This window comes from Psittacula echo (assembly GCF_963264785.1).
Source record: "Psittacula echo genome assembly, chromosome: 3".
Classification (NCBI taxonomy): domain Eukaryota; kingdom Metazoa; phylum Chordata; class Aves; order Psittaciformes; family Psittacidae; genus Psittacula; species Psittacula echo.
In genome coordinates, this window is record NC_137736.1 from 100,612,129 (window position 1) to 100,631,653 (window position 19,525).

General features: G+C 41.2%; 1 protein-coding gene across 1 annotated transcript; it reads left to right on the forward strand.

The window, feature by feature from the left end:
* Positions 1 to 436: 436 nt before the first annotated feature.
* Positions 437 to 19,299, forward strand: LOC308219359 (phosphatidylinositol 3,4,5-trisphosphate 3-phosphatase TPTE2-like; the record flags this gene model as incomplete). The annotated part of the gene is made up of 18 exons (XM_080614197.1): positions 437 to 486; positions 2,457 to 2,534; positions 4,835 to 4,882; positions 5,618 to 5,776; positions 6,371 to 6,490; positions 8,484 to 8,583; positions 9,381 to 9,444; positions 9,973 to 10,037; positions 10,615 to 10,675; positions 11,596 to 11,677; positions 11,760 to 11,848; positions 13,828 to 13,889; positions 14,842 to 14,922; positions 15,940 to 16,045; positions 16,652 to 16,749; positions 17,101 to 17,196; positions 17,830 to 17,900; positions 19,197 to 19,299. 18 exons carry the CDS (start codon positions 437 to 439, stop codon positions 19,297 to 19,299), a joined length of 1,533 nt encoding a protein of 510 aa, XP_080470323.1.
* Between the last annotated feature and the right edge of the window lie 226 nt (positions 19,300 to 19,525).

The following is a 19,525-nucleotide window of genomic DNA, read 5'->3' on the forward strand; positions in this document are numbered from 1 at the left end:
GGCCTCCCGCCCGGGGAGGTGATGTGTGCGGGGGCTTTTGGACCCGCTCCCCGGGGCTTCCAGCCTGCGCTTGGCGGAGCAGACTGGGGCTGCACCTTTCTCGGAGGTGCCAGCTGCGGCTCTTCTGTGTCTCGTAGCTTGAAACAGTGAGAAATGCCTCATAGTGAGGTAAAGATGCTGTTTTAAAGTTGTCACTGTGGTATGTTAGGTATAGTAAAAAAGCCCTTCATCACTCTGCTTAGTGCACTGATTCTCACTAACCTTATAGAGCAAGACTGCTTTGTCAACTAGGGTGGAGGGAATAGTTGAAAATTAAGCAAAGTCTGCTGGTAACATGACTATGTGCTGTAGGATGCTGGTATTTACTGTTTCTTGTACTGATCTCCCTTTAACTAGATGTATGTCTCTTAAGACCAGCAGAGCAACATCAGGGAAAATGACAGTTGTGAGGTATGAACAAGGAGCAGAGCTGACAGAAGCATCCAGGTGAGTGAAATGAACTGTACCAGTGTGTGGGTTTCGGATTGAGGTATGCTGTGTGTAGTCCCCTACCTAGAGTTTCTTAATACTTTAAACGTAACAAAAATAATGATGGAGTGCTTGAGGTTTATATAACTTACAGTGTTTGTATTCTCCCACCCCAGTGCTGTTGTTTGGGAGGAGTCATATCTTTGAGAGAAATATGCTGCTCTGATTGACTTTTTGAAGTAGTTAAAAAGTACAGAGCGCCCAGCCCTGATTTAACAAGTTCATGGGATTAAAGCTCACTCACTTCCAGCATCCAGAAACACTGTTAAGGTCTATTGTAGAGCAAGATGCTCTTGTTCTGCTCTCCCTAAAAGCCTCAAGTCTGAAGTTCCCTTTAGCTGTTAACAGTCAGAAAAGCTTATGCTTTGACGGACAGTGTGGGGAGTAGAAACAAGTTATTCTAGTATCTCTTTTTTTTTCTCTCTCACCTGATCGTCAAAGACTGGATATAGTAGCTTGTGGCAGAGAGCTTGTTCCAGCTTGGACAACAAGTAAATGTAGAGTGCTTAGCAGAACTAACTCCCACTGAGGAAAGCATTATCTAGGACTGAATTCTTGTGTGAGAACACAATGAAAGCAGCATGCTTGGACTTTGCTCCTGTTTTCTTTTGTGTTAAAGGTTGGCTTCCTAACCCAAACCGCTAATGTTGTTCATCCTTGTTTTAATCACAGTAGAGGGTAAGAAGGTGGCTTTTGGTGCACTTTATGTGTCTATAAGGGTAAGCAAGTGACTTGCAGCAAACTAGCTATAGCGGCTGTTCATTGAGTGGAACCTACCAAGTAACTATCCCATAAGAATAAGCTGGGAAGCAAAGCTGAATGGCTGTACATCACTAGAGCTTTGCTTCAGTTCTAGGAACAAAATGAAGATACTAGCATCTGGAGATGCTGGAGCTGAAAAATGAGCCGTAAATGCCAAAACTCTTGGGGTGGAATCTTTTCTCTGTTCTGCCTGATATTGAGTGCAGCTGATGAACCATCAGTACTGGTTGCTGAAACTGCATGCTGGTGCATGGGTCCATTGCAGAGGATGAAAATTACTTGGGTCTTCTGAGTTGTTATGCCAGTGCTTCAAACTAATGCTAGGTTGCCTCAGAACAGCATGGAAACATCAATATTAAGCATGTGTATGTAGTTGCTGCTTTGCTGCTGCCCAAGAGGCAATGATGCCAGAGACAGAGCCACAGCAAATGCTGTGACTGTGCTATTATACAGCATAGTATTTCTGTGGAGGAGGCTTAATTAGAAACTCCTGGATTTGGATGTTATTTTCTCTGAAGATATCATGTGGCCTTCAGAGCTTCTCAGGTGGCTGAACAAAAGCCTAATCTAAAGAGATGCTTTTAAGGAAGTTATGGCAAGCAGCCACTACCACCAAAAAGTGCTGTTCTAGCACTAGCTCAGCTGCTGCTCTGGTCTTACAGTTTCCGGTCTGGTATCCTGCTCTGCACAAAAACATCTCTGTGCTATGGCTTTTCCTGGTGAAAACGTTTGTTCTCTGAACAAGTAGTATACTGTAATAGCATTAATGTAATTTGGACTCTTGGAGGCAACTTCGTGTGTGTGTGTATATATATAATATATATTTCCTTCCAGAGTCTGGACTGTTAAATCCTCAGCAGGCTATTGGATGCCAAACTTCAGAGTCCTTAATCCTGTAGCTGAACACATATGTTCCCTTCCTGCCCCAAAAGAAACTTCTGCAAGATAGATTGCTAATGAGAACTAGGTCGGTCACAAGCCAAAGGTTCTGCTGTTCCAACATAGGAGAAGTATTTCTTCCGCTGGTACTATACCAGTACTCTGGCCCAGTCTGCTCCTCACTGCTTAGCTGACAGCTAATATTCTTTTCTCTGGAACAATGAAGGATAGCAATATATAAAGTTGACTTCTCTATCAGTATGTGACTTGTGTTATTCCTTTGCCAGCTCTCCAACAGCAGAAGAGCCCACAGTAAAGATTGATGATGGCCATTATGAGGATAATGGACCAGACAGCTGTTCCAAGTAAGCTAATAATATACTAAATGCCTAGCTTACCCCTAAAAGTGGAAATTGTTGAGCCAAAATAAGAAGGCAGGTGGCTTGCTGAAGTAGAAATAAGCCTAATGAATCACTTTATATTAACATTTGCTCTAGTATATAATAAAGACAAGTAAGTTCAGGAAGCTTCTTTATGCCTCTAGAGATGAAAGCCCAACCTAAGAACTAGCTACAAGTCCATCGTATTATGGAGAATGGGGAGTCCGAACTACTTTAAGCATTCCCGAAAGAATGATTTTGGGAGAATACAGAAGAACATATGCTGGCAAGAAAAATAAGATGAATGAGTATCTGAGGTGAATAAGTGTTATGCCCTCACAACTAAAATGTCTGAACTTACTAGTGATTAACTCTATTCTTGAAGCAGTTATTTTCTAGTGGTGTTTAGCTCTTTTCACCAGATTACTAACTCCTATAGCATACTTAGTTGAGTTGGTGACATATATTGGCTTGTTTCCCTGTAGCTTGTTTCTCTTGTAAATCAAGAACAGTAAGACTAAGCCTGTTATCTCAGGTCTTCAATGTGACATGTCTTTGTAGAATTTGGGAGTTGACATGTACAAATGCTTTTTACAAAGACCTCTAGCTAAGTATGTGAGCAAATGTGCTACATTCTCAACTGATGTAAGATGTTGGGAGGCCAAATTGGAGTGGTGTGTATGTATTTCAGTCTTTAGTGCACCTAATAAAGGTACTAATAAAGGTACTTGTCCTTAGGCTGTGGTATTTGGAGTCTAGGTACACCTGCTATGTTTGCATTGCAGGATTGATTGGGAAAAGAGATCAACAAACTGCTAGCACTGCGATAATTACACTTCCTCAGATGTCAGGCATTCATAAATGCAAGGAGAACCCCCTGTATGCTAGGTTGCCTTCAAGACAAGACCTGTTATTGCATCCTTGACTTCCGTGGGAAAAGTGCGTACTATAACCTATGTATCCTTCTGCTTAAGGATGCAGGTGTTTGCTGGTTAGACCTTGAACTTAATAATGAGAGGTGTGGGTTAATCTGGTAAGCCCAACAAGATGCTTCCTCATCACTTCAGAGATATCTAGCCTTGTCTTAAACTGAGGTGTTAATGATATGCCCAAAGTGAAATGCAATGCTCCAGTTACCCTAGAGGAAACAAGTAGCTTGGACAGGGTCACTGGGGTGCAATATGCATTTCTGAGCTGACAAAGGCTTTCTGAAACAGTGGTATCTCTAGTGGTGGGGAGAGGAAGAGTAGTAGCTGTATGTAACAGGGAAGATGGGATAGATATGCAAACAAAAGTATCTACTGGTACTCTTTGTCAGTATGTCAGAACTTCTGGTAGGTTCTATTGTTAGTGGTATACTTGGACAAAGTGTTTTCTTTTAAGTGTCTAAGAAAAGACTCTGTACTTACAGTAGTTAAGTAATCTTGGGATTACTTAACAGACTGGTAATTTGTTTTTCAAACTGTCAGAACTTGGTATTTGCAGGTAGTTGCTTCTACCTTAGTTCTTGGTGTAGCCTAAGGAGACTTTCAGCTAGTGAGACAATTAAACAAATGCCTAGCTTTAAACCAGAAGGCTTAAAGCACACCAGAAAAGCAACACATGATAATCTGTAACTGAAAACAGAGGTGGAACCCTACTAGGGCTGGAGATAACTCTCAGTATTGCAAAAATTTAGCTTCAGCTCATTTTATTAAAAGGCCCTAAAGACCTCAATCTGAAAGCCAAATTGGTATTTCCTTCTAATGGTAGAAGAGGTTGGTTTTCTTTTTTTTCCTCTGTTCCAAGAGCACTGAAGCAGTACTGGAGCTATTAACAAGTGCAGCTTTTTCCAGGCCTAGAAAAAAAGTGTCTGATATAATAAGCTAATATCTTGAATGAGATCACACCTTAAGAGTTGTTTATCCTTTAATCTTCCTCTTGACCAATAGCTGTTATATAAGCCCACTTCTTAATGCCCAGTTGTAAGCTTTAAGCCAGACTTTTAGTGTCATTGGAATTATGACACTGAGTAGTGTTATGCATAAGTGCATATGATTATGCTTTTAGGGGCTGATGAGTACTGATGAGCACTTTTTCTATGAAGTGGTCAAAGCATTGCTTTCAAGTACTGTCTTAACCTATATTCTTCATGAATACAAGTGGATGATCTGCTCTTAAAGAAATCACTGCTATACAGAATTCTAAACTGAAAAGAATGTGAACAAAGTATGTAACAGTGCTTTTGTGATTAACATCAATAGCAAAATGTCACTTGACTTGATGCAACTTCTCTTCTCTTACAGTGCACTTAGGAGAAAAATTTCCCCATTTGTGATGTCATTTGGATTCAGGTAAAAGCTCATGCCCGTGATGATATGGGCAAGACAGAAACAGTCCTTATTTCTAATGTTAGAACTTGGAAAGAGTCCTTGAACAACAGTGGCTCCAGCCTGCTCTGTATGAAAAGTACTGAATTCTATCACCCCCAGAAAGGATGATTTGAGAAAAGTACTTTGTATGGGAGAGAAGCCTTAAAGAGCTAGGGCTGTGTTCTCCAACTAAAGCTGGAAGTCAAAACTGTAAATGCCGTTGGATAAAAGCTTTTTAAGGGCTTACTCTAGGCTGTGACAGCCTTTGGACAGCCAGTTGGTCAGTTGTATGCAATCTAGGTGCTGGAACAAGGTAAGCTGTTACAGTCAGTATAGTCCCTTAAAAATAACTGTCTTTATCATGACTACAGTAAGTTAGGAGTATGAGAGGAAAGTGAGTAAGCTGGAAGACAGCACTGACACTTGTGTGCCTTAAAGCATTCAGATCTTCAGCACTTCTAGGTAGCTGTGGAATTATAGGTAAATAAATACAGCTGAGTCTGGGGTAAATACACAGTTCCACATGGATTCTGTACTCTATGCAGATTACTTAAATGCAGTTGGAATCCTGCTTATATAAGCATGCTTCAATCCTGTATATAAAAGGACATGCTTTGCTGGAACAGATTAAAACAAAAATCTGGGCTTGTGCTTTTTGGTCAAATGTCAGCAATTCATTCCTACCTCTTGAGTTCACTAGTATCTTTCTTTTTGCAGAGTATTTGGAGTTGTGCTTATCATCGTGGACATTATAGTTGTAATTCTGGATCTGGCTATTGGTGAGAAGAAGGGTGTTAGAGAGATTCTTGAAGGTGTTTCCCTGGCGATAGCACTCTTCTTCCTCATTGACGTTCTCCTGAGGGTGTTTGTTGAAGGGTAAGACATGAGCAAATGTTAAGTTAGTGTAGCAAGTCCTCAAGCTAGTAAGGAAGCAATGCTTCCAGCTTGGTCTGCAAACATGAATGTTCTGTAGGCTTATTTTCTGGTCATAGACAATGGCCCCATCTCTTGGTTGTGTATGTTGTCTGTTACCCTTCTATAGAGTAATCATGGAATCATAAAGTAGTTAGGGTTGGAAAGGACCTTAAGATCATCAAGTTCCAGCACCCCTGCTATGGGCAGAGACACCTCACACTAAACCATGCCACCCAAGACTCTCGCCAACCTGGCCTTGAACACCGCGAGGGATGGAGCATTCACAACTTCCCTGGGCAACCTATTCCAGTGTAATAATCTGTAAAATGTTTGGGGTATAAGTAAGCACTTCAGTTCTATCAGCTTTGCTGTGACTGATGTGTGTAGACCAGGTGTAAGATTATTTTCTTAATGAGTCTTCAGTGCTCAGTGTCAAGAACTACTTCAGGAGAACTTGTCTCTAGCAGTACCTATGTGTATGTGATTCTCTTCCTGAAGATGTATTTCAGTGTTTGTTATCTATATGGGCATCTCTCTAAAACTCTTTTGTTTCAGCTTCAGGAACTATTTCTGGTCCAAACTGAATATTTTGGATGCATTCATAGTGGTGGGCACTCTGTTAATCAACATGACATACTCCTTCTCAGGTCTTGCTGCAGCAGATCAGATACCAAGGTAAGAGTGGTGTGACAGTTGTTAAACATGAGCTGTCTTCATAGTCTTCTAAGAATTTTCTTGGGCACCTCTAAGCTAGATTTGTGCATTCTAGATCATTAATAGTGATAGTAGTTCATGGTACAGACTATTGAGTGATAGAGACATTTAGTTTTGGTCTATAGTTATACTGTACACTGTCCCCATCTCAAAGGCAGAGATGATCTAAGCAGTTGGGGAAGCTAAAAGTGAATAGTGAGGCCATCAAATGCTCTGATTTAAACTTTTCGCGGGGAAAGGTGTGCAGAAGTCCTGGAAGAGTCTGAAGGTCAGAAACATGAGTTGGGTTATAATAGCAAATGCAACAGACAGCTGAAGGAGGATCTCCATCTAATGGATCTTGACAGTGTGGCAGCTCTTTCTATTTCTTGTTTCTTCCACCTTGCTTTTCCGAAAGCCCCATGGTAGTACATGTTGGCTTTTTCAGCCATGTCTTGGAGAAGGGAAATATGCTGGTTATGTGCATAAATTAATTCAAGTAATATTTTCATCTCTTTTCTGTAGCTTGATCAGATGATAATCTGTGAGAGGAATCCATTTGTGAATGAGATCTTCCCACCTAACACTCCAGTAGTGTCCTCATAATCCAACTAATTCCCAGTAGCCTACCTGGGATTTATCACTTTTCTTTCTTCATAGCCATTCCTTGAGAAGCAAACAGCAGTCTTAGAGCACCTGATACATCTCAGAATAATTAGAATTTGAGCAGCTTTTATGTGGATAAGAGTATATATGTGATACGTGAAAATTCAGTGGCAGGCTATAAAGGTAACATGCCCTGATGAAGGAATATGGTCTCTTATTTCTAATTTTGTCTAGCTGGGTGTGCATTGGGGTAAGTTACCCATTTCCTTGAAGTCTGACTTATAAAAAAAAAAAAAAAAAAAAACATTAGGGAATGAGAGCTGGGTCTAGGAGCTAATGCTTAACTGGCTAATTTACTAAAGGGCAGAATTCAAACTGCTTTAATCTTTAAGAGATGCTTCTCAGAGTTGTGGTTCAGGCTGGGGAGAGGGGCTTTGGAGTCTTCATTTCACTATTGTTTCATCTCCTTGGCTTCCAGCTCCTTGGCTGCTAGCTCCAAGGGAGGTCTGTTTGAAACCAGGGTTATCCTGGGCTAGGAAGAAGCTTTGGGGAAAAAAATGAAACTTTCCTCTGGGTATCCAGATCAGCCTTGTTTTGCTTACTTTAATCTCTCCATCACTGGAGAGCAGACTGTCTTTAACTGGAGGTTTGTCTCTTACTGCAGATATTCACCAGGATTCTTGCCTAAGTGTATCAGGATCTGAAATAAGTGCATGTGCTCCTTAAAAGCATATGTTCACATAACTCCTTCAGGAGTGAATGTTAGTTTGCCCTGGTCCCTAAGGGTATGTGAAAGCAGCTGCCCCTGTTCAGTTGCTTTGGTAGAACCACTCACATAAGCATCTTGCTGCTTCAAAGTTCAATGGCAGTTCAAAGTTCCTCAAACCAAATCATCTGCTCAAGTTGCTGAATGATTAAACACAGGGTTTATACTGATCTGTCCTCAGGTTTCTTAAGGCATGACCCTGTCTAGCTTCTCTCTTCAGCTATTTTCAGGTGGTTACTTATGCTTAAATATGTAGTTGAACAAGCTTCAAGGAGCAAGAATTTGGGGTTAACATAGGTAATGTTACAGGAATTTGTTTTTCTACAGAGGTGCCTGTGAAAGTCTGAGCAAGTAGGGGATTTCCTAGTTCTGTTTGCTAGTTCCTAGTTAGCTGTTCAGAACATGTACTCCCCCAAAAACTCAACAATGAAAACATGGTATTCTTCAAGCACAGTATTCTTTCTCCCAAACCAGCCTGAGAAGTCCTAGTTAAGTATATGAAGAAAGTTTTAAACTCTGAGGGAGCTTTTAAATAGCTTTAAGCTTTGCATTTAAGTTTAATTGTTTTAATTTTCTTTCATGGTGAATCTGACTCTCATCTAGAATGGTCACTCTCTTCCGAGTTCTGAGGATTGTCATCTTGATAAGAATATTTCGCCTGGCTTCACAAAAGAAGCAACTTGAAGTGGTGACCAGGAGAATGGTAAGTTGGCCTCTTGCTATACCTAGGCTACTATTACTGTTTCCAGCTCTTTCTCCACATAGCCATCAGTAGTAGCAAGACTACCCACAGCCTATTGGTCTGCAACTGAATAATAGTGTCTAAGCAGCACATCTGTTTAGTGTGTGTGACAGGATACTGGAGCTTTGCTCCAACCTCAGCGTAGCTGATCATTCTTAACTTTGTTCAAGTAAGCAGCAACTTGACCTGAAAGGCCAATATACTAAAGTGATTGCACCATCAAGTGTCTCAATTAGTAATTTCTAATTTGTGTGGTACATACTGTTTTCCCTCATACAGAGAAGGATAGAAATTTTAATGCTTCACTGCTTATTCCAGGTGGAGACAAAACAGCCTAGCTGTTTGAAGCCGTATCTGTTGTAAATGCCTCTTATTTTTTATCAGGGAACTAATGTGGTACTTGAAGCTTCAAGTATGTCCTCTTGCTCAGAAATAAGCAGTCTTAGTTATCCTGCCCTCAACTTTCTTCTTCCTTCCCTCAGCCCCCAAACACTCAAATAGTAATGAGGGATTCATAACTGCAGTGTTCTTTACACTAGAATGAACTTTGATACTTCAGAGTAAAAATGCTGTACAGAGCTTCTACCTAAAGCTAATACAAGAAACATTCTTGGTTAATGCTGTGAACTTCGCTGTAGCAAAATCAGGCTCTGCTACTTGACTTCAGAGTCTAGATGGTTGGTTTAGTTCCTGGTAACAGGCAACACTTGCTGATCTCTGGCATTCCTCTGGAAGATTAACTTTTCTTTCTTTGGCAGGTCTCTGAAAACAAAAGGCGTTATATGAAAGACGGCTTTGATCTGGATCTTACTTATGTTACTGGTTTGTAGAAACAAATGAGACTTTGCAGCATGTTATATCCTGCTAAGACTAGTTACTCAGTTTAGTGCTTTACATGAAACACAGGCAATGTTTTAGACTAATGAAAATTAAGTCAAACCAGGCTTACTCCTTTTCTGTGGGATTCTGAAATATGGATTCCTGACTCTGACACTGTTCTCAAAGATTAGCCTTCCAGGAGAGGGGTCATATGTGCTTTATGTATTGACAGAAATTCTCCTGAGGCCTAGTGAACCAGAGCTGAGAAACTGACTTACTTTTTTTTTTTTTTTTTTTTTTTAATTCTGATTCTGTGGAGATTGATGCATAATAGTAGTCGGTGCTTTGGGGATCATTATTGCCTTGCTCTAGCTATGGTAAATGTAGAGCGAAGGCTCTTGGAAATGAGTAGGTTGTCCTTATAATTAGGGTAGGAGTAAGCAATTTCATAATGATATTGCTCTCAATCATGTAGTTCTTATGTATGGGGAGGCTTTCCCCTGTTACTTCAGCTTGCTGTCTTCTCCACAGATCGCATTATTGCAATGTCATTTCCATCTTCTGGGAAGCAGTCTTTCTATAGGAACCCTATAGAGGTAAAAATCTCTCGTTTACCAAGTTCACTACTTCTGAATGACTTTTTCACTTCTAGGTTCCCACTAATTTGTCTGTGGACTACATAAGTCAATCCTAGTTCTGCTGGTTTGGCTGGTTGGAATAACTAAGTGATAGTCTCCACTGTGCTGTACTGCTTGTGTTGTAGTCTCTCAGCTGAGCCTAGTGGAATGTATCTCACAGTATGGAGACACTGGTGTTCTGAAGCTTCTGTTCTTTGGGAATGCTTCAGAGAATCAAGTCATTTCTGTCCTAGGCTAGCAGTAGTGTGATTGATAAGAACTATCTATTCATCTAAATGAAGATGTTTAAAAGGTCTGTATAATGCTCTTTCCAGAGCTATGCCAGCTGATATTGTAGAAACATAAATATATAGGGCAGAAAACATACAGTAGGACTTCTACTCCAGACAAGAACCCGAGCTGTTGGGCTGGAAAGGCCTGCTGTCCAAAGGCTATTTATGAATGCAGTTGCTGACCCCACTTGGGGGTTAGGGGTTGAGGTAGCAGTGGAAATGCAGAGTAGAGACCTAACTACTCTGAACTCTTGTTGCTGTAGGAAGTTGCAAGATTTTTGGACACCAAACATGCAGACCACTATAAAGTCTACAACCTCTGCAGTAAGTATACTTAGCTGCTGACTACATTGAAATACAGCTAAAACAGTAAAACATCTCTTCAAAGTATGCTGCTGACAGTAACAGATCTCCAAGAATATATAATCTGTCAAAAGGACATAGCTGTTTTTTAGGACTGATTACCATCTGTCCTGAAAGTGGCTATTGATTTTGAGTATCTAATGCTGTCCTGGAGCTTGCAAAAGAGGTACTGGAGGCCTTGCAGTTTAAGCTTCCTTGCTTATGCTGAGTAATTGCCTTAGTGTTCCAAACATTTTATTGAAAAATGAAAGTGGAAAACTAAACCTAGGCTGGGTTGGGGCGATGTTGGAGAATTTCCTAACAAAGGCTTAGAAGAATGAAGTGGAGGAATAGTTAAATGCTATTCTGTTTTGAGGTGGCTAAAAATACCCCAAAAAAGTACTTCAGAAACAACTATCCTGTGGTTCCTGCTTCATAGCAGAGCTGGAAGCAAGGTATGATAAAGGAGCACTGACACTTGAAGTCCTGAAAAAGCAAAATTGTCCTCTGGCCAGCAGAGGGATAGATAGGGATCACAGATGAGCCATTAGGGTTACCACTCTAGCTGGTGGTCGCTGTGGTTGACCCAGATAGTACACCAGAACACTAACTTTCAGATACCATAATAATCCTTATGGAAAGGAATGGCCATCTGGATGTGGAGATGAATTTTAGCTTAAGTGAGAGGTGTGAAACTACAAGCTAAACAAGCATGGCTTTAGCTAAATTACTTCTTTTTTTTTTTTCCTTTTTTTTTTTTTTTTTCCCCACTTTGATCTGTCTGTCTATACTACTGCACTTTAAACACTAGTGTATGCTCAGACGAGCAGCTTTGTGTCCCAAGCCACTTTATTTGTAATCCTACTCCCCTTCCTGGCATAACTTCAGATTTTTCTTTGTAGGTGAAAAAGGCTATGATCCCAAGTACTTCCACTACAGGGTAGAAAGAATCTTTATCGATGACCACAATGTCCCAGCGCTACAGTGAGTCTTGTCAAGAAATACATACATCATGGTAGCTATATGTAGGCATTTGCTTTGATCTGCTGACTTTTCTCTTATCTAGGGACATGCTGAAATTCACTGCCAGTGTCCGTGAATGGATGAGTCAAGATGAAAAGAACATCATAGCAATTCACTGTAAAGGAGGCAAAGGTAGGACTGCTCATGTATAATTAGTGTATACTACAAATTACACCTTATTCTTATCATGGCTTCTTTTGATCTGTGGCCTTAAACGATAGCACGAGATTGGTTTAGAGCATAACTTGACAAATTCTGCAGACACTAACTAGCAACAGTATAGTACCATGTGTTTGGTGTTACACAACACCATTTTTAGATAGCCCAAACTGATTTTTAGTCTAAGCTGGCATCTGATTTCTTAAAATGTTCTTCGGTAACTTCCCGCTGTCCTGGTTGCTGGGACAGCAGTTCCCCAGGAGAGGCTGGGGATAGGAAGCTGCTGCAACTGATATTGTCAAAAAGAGTTAAGCTTCTGCTTTGGCTCCCTGGTAGCCAGTCACCCACACTGAATAGCCTGCATTGTAATATGCCTCAAGCTTTTTAATTGCTGTGGGGGAGAGGGAGGGAATCGTGGGGTTGCTTAGGTTGGAAGAGATCTTTAATATCATCCAACTGCCAAGTCCACTACTAAACAGTGTCCCCAAGTGCCACATCTACACATTGTTTAAATACCTCCAGGGATGGTGACTCTGCCTCTTCCCTGGGCAGCCTCTTCTAGTGCTTGACAGCCCTTTTGGTGAATTTTTCCTAATACCCAGTCTGAACCTCTCCAGGCACAACTTGCTGATGAGCATTCCTGCCCAGCTTTGTGTTGTCTGTAAACTGAGGGTGCACTTGATCTCTTTGTCCAGATCGTTGATAAAGATATTAAACAGAACTGGCTGCTATACTGAGCGCTGGGGAAACACCACTTGTGACCAGCTGCCAACTGGATTTGACTCCATTCACCAACACTCTTTGGACCTGGCCATCCAGCTTTTTTTTTTTTTTTTTTTTACTCAGTAAACAGTACACCTGTCCAAGCCATGACCAGCCAGTTCCTGTGAGAAATGGTGTCAAAGCTTTTGCTGAAGTCTAGGCAGACAACATCCACAGCCTTTCTCTCATCTGCTATAAGTGGGTCACCTTGTCATAGAAAGAGATCAGGTTAGTCAAGTAGGACCTGCCTTTCATAAACCCACAGTGACTGGGACTGATGTCCTGTACATACCATATACAGAATAGCTTGTGCTGTACGAGCTGTGTGGTGGCCCTGAAGATGAAATGCCCCTTAACTCCTCCCTGGGTGTTTTAGGTACGGCTGGACCTTAAGTCAAGGTACACAGTGTTATGTGATAGGGCAATATGGGCTTATGGGAGCAAGATAGTCAAAGTTACTGCATATGAGCTGACCTGTGGGTGCTGTCTGCTACTTGTGGTAGTGCAGGAGCTGCTGAAGTGCATAGGTAGCTGTGCAAATAAACCAGACTTCCCTGCAAACATCTGCTGCATCTTTAGCCACCTGCTGTTATTACTGCAAGTACTTGACTTAAACCAGTGGTTACTTAACATGAAGTCTCCCCCAGTCTGAACTGTAGCTTAAAGGTTTTGCAAAACTCAATACTGAAACTACCTGCAGGCTAAAGCCAGTTTGAAGAACAAGTGTAGGAAGGGGTGACTTGAACTTTGAGCTTTTTTTTTGTTTGTTTGTTTGGGTTTTTTTGTTTGTTTTTAAACTCAAAGCTGAGACAATACAGGAGTGCTGTGCTAGCAGTCTTGATGCCTTCTTAGTGAGGTTGGAGGTGGAAGAGTTGGAGCAGAGAAGCAACTTTTGACTTAAAGACTGGCACTTGACAATGCTATAGCCTCATCTAGCAGGGTGTACTTAACACTCCCTTGTTGCATGGAGGCCAGCTTCCTAAGTGTCTCCAGTAATATTACAAAGAAATGTAGGCACTGCTTTCAAGAAACAAGTTAACAAACTGCAGCATCTTGTCTTAATTCATTCTTTCTAGAAATACAGGCACTTAAAACTTCTGAAATGGAGAGAATGGAAGAATTTCATCTTCACAAAATCCCAAAGGCCTTTGAATTTCTGTAGATCACCCTGTCTCTTATTTCTAATGCAGGGAGGACTGGAACAATGGTTTGTACCTGGCTCATAGACAGTGACCAGTTTGAGAGTGCAAAGGTAAAAAATGGTGTTTGCTTTTTGATTCTTTTAGTATTCAGAGTTCTTTAGAATTGGTCAAATTTACTTAATTGGCGAAATGCATTAATACTTTGCAAGAACTCCATACTGGAAAATGGACACTGTGAACTGATGCTTTGTTCTTTATAACTTAGTTCTTTGTTCTTTTTCAAAATAAAGTTCTTGCAAATCTTACTACTAGGTAAGTTACTTTGTGATGAAGACTATTGTTGATCAGGAAGAATGGAGAAAGTAAAATTGAACAGATACCAACTCTGAAGCTTGCTTTTTGGAGGTGCAGTTGACATAGGATTTCAGGCAATGCCGTTCTTGAACTGTAGGTGGCTTCTGAGCATGCTCTACTAGAGATCACTGTTTTTAAGTGGTCTCCAAGTAGTATGAGGCATCAAGAATTGTCTTGACTGCCAGTGTTACAGCAAGAAGTTCTTCTGGGAAAAGGGGAAAAAGAGCAAGTCCCAGCCAGGACAGATGCATGTGCTGCTTTAGCTTCTGAGGTCCAGTATACCAACCTGGAGACATGGTCCGCATGGAGCCCATGGAGCCCAGACAGTAGTCTGGGATGACTGTAGATACATTTAATCACTTTTTTTTTTTCTCTTGATTTGCTTTGTGAAGATCTGAACTAAGTTCAGCTTTGTCTGCCACAGACCACTTGAATACACATGGTTCTAAAGCAATTGCTTAGAAAGCATATTGTTCTCCTTCACTCTTTCATGGATGGCAGACTTAATGTATCTGACTTCCTAATTAGTACTTTTTTATTCTAGTTAAAAACCTCCTTTAGAAGGTAACAAAATAACTACTGCATATTTTTACTTGCAGTCCCTCATTGGAATTGACTAATGGAATTCTAGTTTACTGTCCTTCCTTCAGGAAAGGGGAATGGTGGTAAGATAAATGTATTAACACTTGAAGTTATCTTCTTATGTAGGAAAGTTTGGACTACTTTGGGGAGAGAAGAACTGATAGAAGCACAAGTACCAAGTTTCAAGGAGTTGAAACTCCATCCCAGGTAAGCTTCAGCAGGTCCGGTAACAGTAGCCAAACCAACATTACTCTTGCAACTGCTTATGCTACCCCACCTCTCCTGCCTTGTTTCAGATGTAGGTTCCTATATGCTAAACTTTCTGTATTTGTTATTTAACTATTGGAAGACAAGTGGTAGGGTTGTGCTGCATCTTCCCCTCCCTCCCTTTGTCCAAGCATGTTCCTTATGCCTTTCTCTGCATAATTACAAATCTGAATTATGGCATTTAAGATAACAGAATTCGTGAGCTAAGGGGAGCTTTCAGTCCAACCCCACTGTTCAAGCAGGGTGAACTAGAGTAGGTTGCCTAGGGCTGTGTTCAGTCAGGTCTAGACTACCTTCCCAGATGGGGACTCCACAACCTCTTTGGGCATCTTGACAGGAGCATGATCCTGTAAGACTGTTGGGCTGTTATCACAATGCACTGAAGCCTGCAGCCTGGCCTGGGGAAGGGGCTGTGACACTGATGTGGCTGGGTGGAGGACTGCATACTATACAGGCTGCATTTACAAGGAAATACTAAAGTTATTGCCTTAGACCCCAGTTGAGGGCTTTGCTCATTCTGATTCACAGTGTACTGTGTGGTTCAGAGGTGTGAGATGAAGCTGGTGACAGAGGTACATCAGTTGCTGGTATAAAATAGAATGGAAGTACAGCTGTCCTACAGAATGTGCTTCTGTAAAATGGAAGTATCTTGTATGTTTAAACATCCTGCCCCTTAAAAAGCTACAATATAAAAGCACCTCACTTCTTGCTGAACTGAAGTACAGAATTCCTCTTAGAACATGAAGTTTAAATATTGCTTAAAATGTAGATATTGGATTTGTCTGGAAGATTGTTTGAACTGGGGAGGGGAAGGAAAACAAATGGCTACTTTCCTGTTAGCTTTGCACTTGGAGGTAAGAATTTAGGATTAAGTAGATCTTCTACTCTACTTCTGCCTAGAATTAATCTGTGTGGGTTACAGAAACTGCATAATTTGTCTGGGTTTTTGCATTACAGAGTAGGTATGTTGGGTATTATGAGATCCTGAAAAACAAGTATAACTTGAAACTCCCACCAGAGAGACAACTCAAAATAAAAAACCTCAAAATCCACTCTATACATGGTAAGAACTCTTGAATTTGAGCATTCGTCTATCCTATTCCTATTACAGGCAGCTGCTTGTCTTGTCTTGCAAAGACCATGATAGGAATATAGATTTACTGGGATTTGAGAATTCCAATTGCACAGCTAAAATACAATGGAAAGCATTTGGGAGTTAGATTGCCCCATGTGTTCTGTCACTTTCTGGGTGTCTGGTCAAATGGTGGCTCACATACAGCCTGCTCCGTTTTGTAAGGGAAATCACTTTCCAAGGGAGATTAACTCCACATGTTGAACTTGATCCACTACTGTTTCTGCACACATGTACTGGTAATCTTGATAAAAGATTGTTCTAGGGGACCACTTGGTCTTGGGGACTTGAAACTGCTGTTCTTGTTCAGTTGGTGGAACCAGACTCTCCATTAGACTGTTCCTGCTTCATATCTGCTTTGAAATACAGCTTTCAGCCACTGAATCTTGAGCTACCTTTAGGATTTGAGTATCAAGTCTATTACAAGGTATTCTGGAAAGAAGGCACTTTTGAATGGGATTTCACTTGGTTTTCATGACTGCTTATGTTTTCAGCTAATGTATGTGCTCTGGTATAATGTAACTCTTTCTTTCTTAGGAGTTGGGAAAGGCAATGGAACCGATATGAAGGTGCAGGTGATAGTGAGGAAGCAAGTTGTACTAGAATGTGTATGTGCCAGTCAAGGAAACTGCAAGGTGAGCACTATGGAATGATGTCAGTTGATTCACAGAAGATGAAAGCTGACTTAGAGGTCAAAAGTGTCTTCCTGTAGAAGTTGAATATTGGATGTAAAGCTGTCAGATTAAATGGATGTTGTAAATTCTGAGAGGATGAAAAAGCTAAGCTTTGCTGAATCACTACCTTACCACTACTTTCCTACAAAAGATTTCCCTAGAAGTCGCTTTAAGTAGCTTAAATTGTTGGCTTTTACTACAGCACTGCTGTTGTATTTGTGTGCCGTGAATGAGTATTCAAGTAGCATGAATTGGTCCCTTGTCTCTCTGCAGCCATTTTTCATAAAACTAACACTTCATTCTGTTATCCAGCTCTTCTTTGATGCTGAAAGTGACTTTGTAGTCATTGGCTTGGAGGACAGCCCTGTCATAAGTGGTGATGTGAAAGTCAGATTTGAATCACGTTCGGTAAGTATAAAAGTGTAAAGATCTTTGCTTGACTATGAGGAAAGGCTGTGGTTTGCACTGCAGCTGGGTGCTAGCTGGCTGTGCTGTGTGGGGCAGAATCTGTGCTCCTCTCCAGTGACTCCTGCTCCTCCCCTGGCCACACTGCAGTGAGTGGTAGAGCAAATGTTGCTACATCATCTTATGCAGGCAGGGAAGACATCTGGCTGTTCATATAGTACAACCAAGACATGTTAATTGAGCACCTTCCACTAGACCAGGTTGCCCAAAGCTCTGTCCAGCCTGGCCTTGAACACTGCCAGGGATGGGGCAGCCACAGCTCCTCTCTAGGCAACCTGTGCCAGGGCCTCACCACCCTTGTAGTGAAGAATTCTTTCTTAATATCTAATCTAAATCTCTCCTTTATCAGTTAAAAGCAGTTCCCCTTGTCCTGTCCCTACATGCTCTTGTAAAAAGTTTCCCTCCATATTTCTTGTAGGCCTCCTTCATAGAAAACAGTGATCTGGGTGTGATGTTGGGCTCTTCAAGTGTACTGGCTCTGGCACTTTAGTTTTGTAAACTAAACTGCTGAGGATGGGTGGGTACTCTTGCTCTGCCAAAAAGAGTCCTATTGTCTAACAGAGTCTCTGTCCTTAGGATCTCCCAAAAGGCTATGATGACTGCCCGTTCTTCTTCTGGTTCAACACTTCCTTTATTGAAAATAACAGGTAAGCAATCATAGTGACTGCCTTGAGATACTAACTTTTAGTGTCTGAATGGAGCTAAAAGTTCATAGACACAGTACTAATAGCTGAGATAGCTGGCTTGTCCAGCCTGTCTTAGCTTCTGTGTGGGTACTGGTCTCTGACTCTCAGCTGGAACTTAGGAGCAGGCAGTTGGTATGTAACTGCTTGCACTGTGCCAAGTATTTTAAACATGTGACATCTTAATCAACTTAATCCATTAGACTTTCCTCAACGCTCCATTATTAATGAACTTGAATTCAAAAAGGTAATACTGACTTTCAAACCAAAGGCAACTTGGCCATCCTCTGTAGCATGGCTGCCTGAGAAGCTGGAACTCATTCAGCAGCTTAGCAGGCAAACATTAAGACCAGAGTTAAGAGATGCTTGGGATTCCAAAGAAAGGCTCTTTGACTGCTTCTCATGCTTTTATTAGAAATTACTATGGTGGCTCTTGTTGAGATTAGAACTCCTCGGGGTGCTCCAGCCAGTGCAAGTTGGGCTTGTCTACCTCTCTAGGGAAGTGATGTAGAAACAGGAGGCAGAGACTGGAGATCCTTCTCTTCTGTCTACCAAACTAACCAGATCTAGACAGAGGAACAGCAGACTTCACATAAGGATAATTACTGTGTCCTCCAGAATAGGAAGGAAACAATTTTAATTTAATTGATCCCATCAGAGCATGAGGAGAGATAAGTTTGGAATTATGAACATACTCATGGCTAATTTGCTGAGCCAGCGTTTCCCTTTCTGCCCAGAGAATTCTGGCAGATCTGAGGTCACTAGGCCTGATCAGAAATCAAATGGCTGTTAAGGCAGTGCCCCTGTCTTGGTATCTCAAACTCAGCCAGAGCTGATGTGCATGTGCTATGAAGTGATAACTAGACATGAATTTGGTAAATGTTAAAGGTGGAGAACATGCCTGCTGAGCTTGATGAGTACTGAATCAAATCCTTGCTATTAGGAAGGTCGGTTATTAAAATCCTGCCACATGCATCCCATCGGGAGGCCTCTAGCTGAATGTGGCACAGATGTTACTCTTAACAGTCTTGTTTTGCGGGGAAGAGGAACCTGACCCACAAAGCTATGAAGCTGACTGTTTCTCAAGCTACTTCAGATCCAAAGCCCTGTGCAGAGGGGCATGGCTTCTGTCTGCCTGTCTGAATTCAAGATCTAGGGCCATAGTTAATATTCTAGGGCTGAGCTTGGAGTTCTCTTGGCTGACTGAGAGGAAAACTGTGGTTTAGGCTGTAAGATGTGCTGCTGAATTTTGTCTTTCAGACTCTACCTTCCCAGGAATCAGCTGGATAACCCTCACAAGTCTAAAACATGGAAAGTCTATAGTGAGGCATTTGCTGTGGAGGTGAACTTTATTGAACCATAAGGGGAAAAAAGGGGAAAAAAAGCTGAAAAAAGGGAAACATGTAAAATTAATCTCTTTTTCCTGGAGAATGTTTTGCTGTTTCAGTATACAATGAAGCAGTTACATTTTGATGTACTTAATGTATTTCTGTGTATATAGAACTTGTCAAATAAATTTACACGAAGTTCTGTTGTGCAGAGCAATAATACTCTGAAGAGTTACTTAGTGTCAGCTGACTGTCATGCTA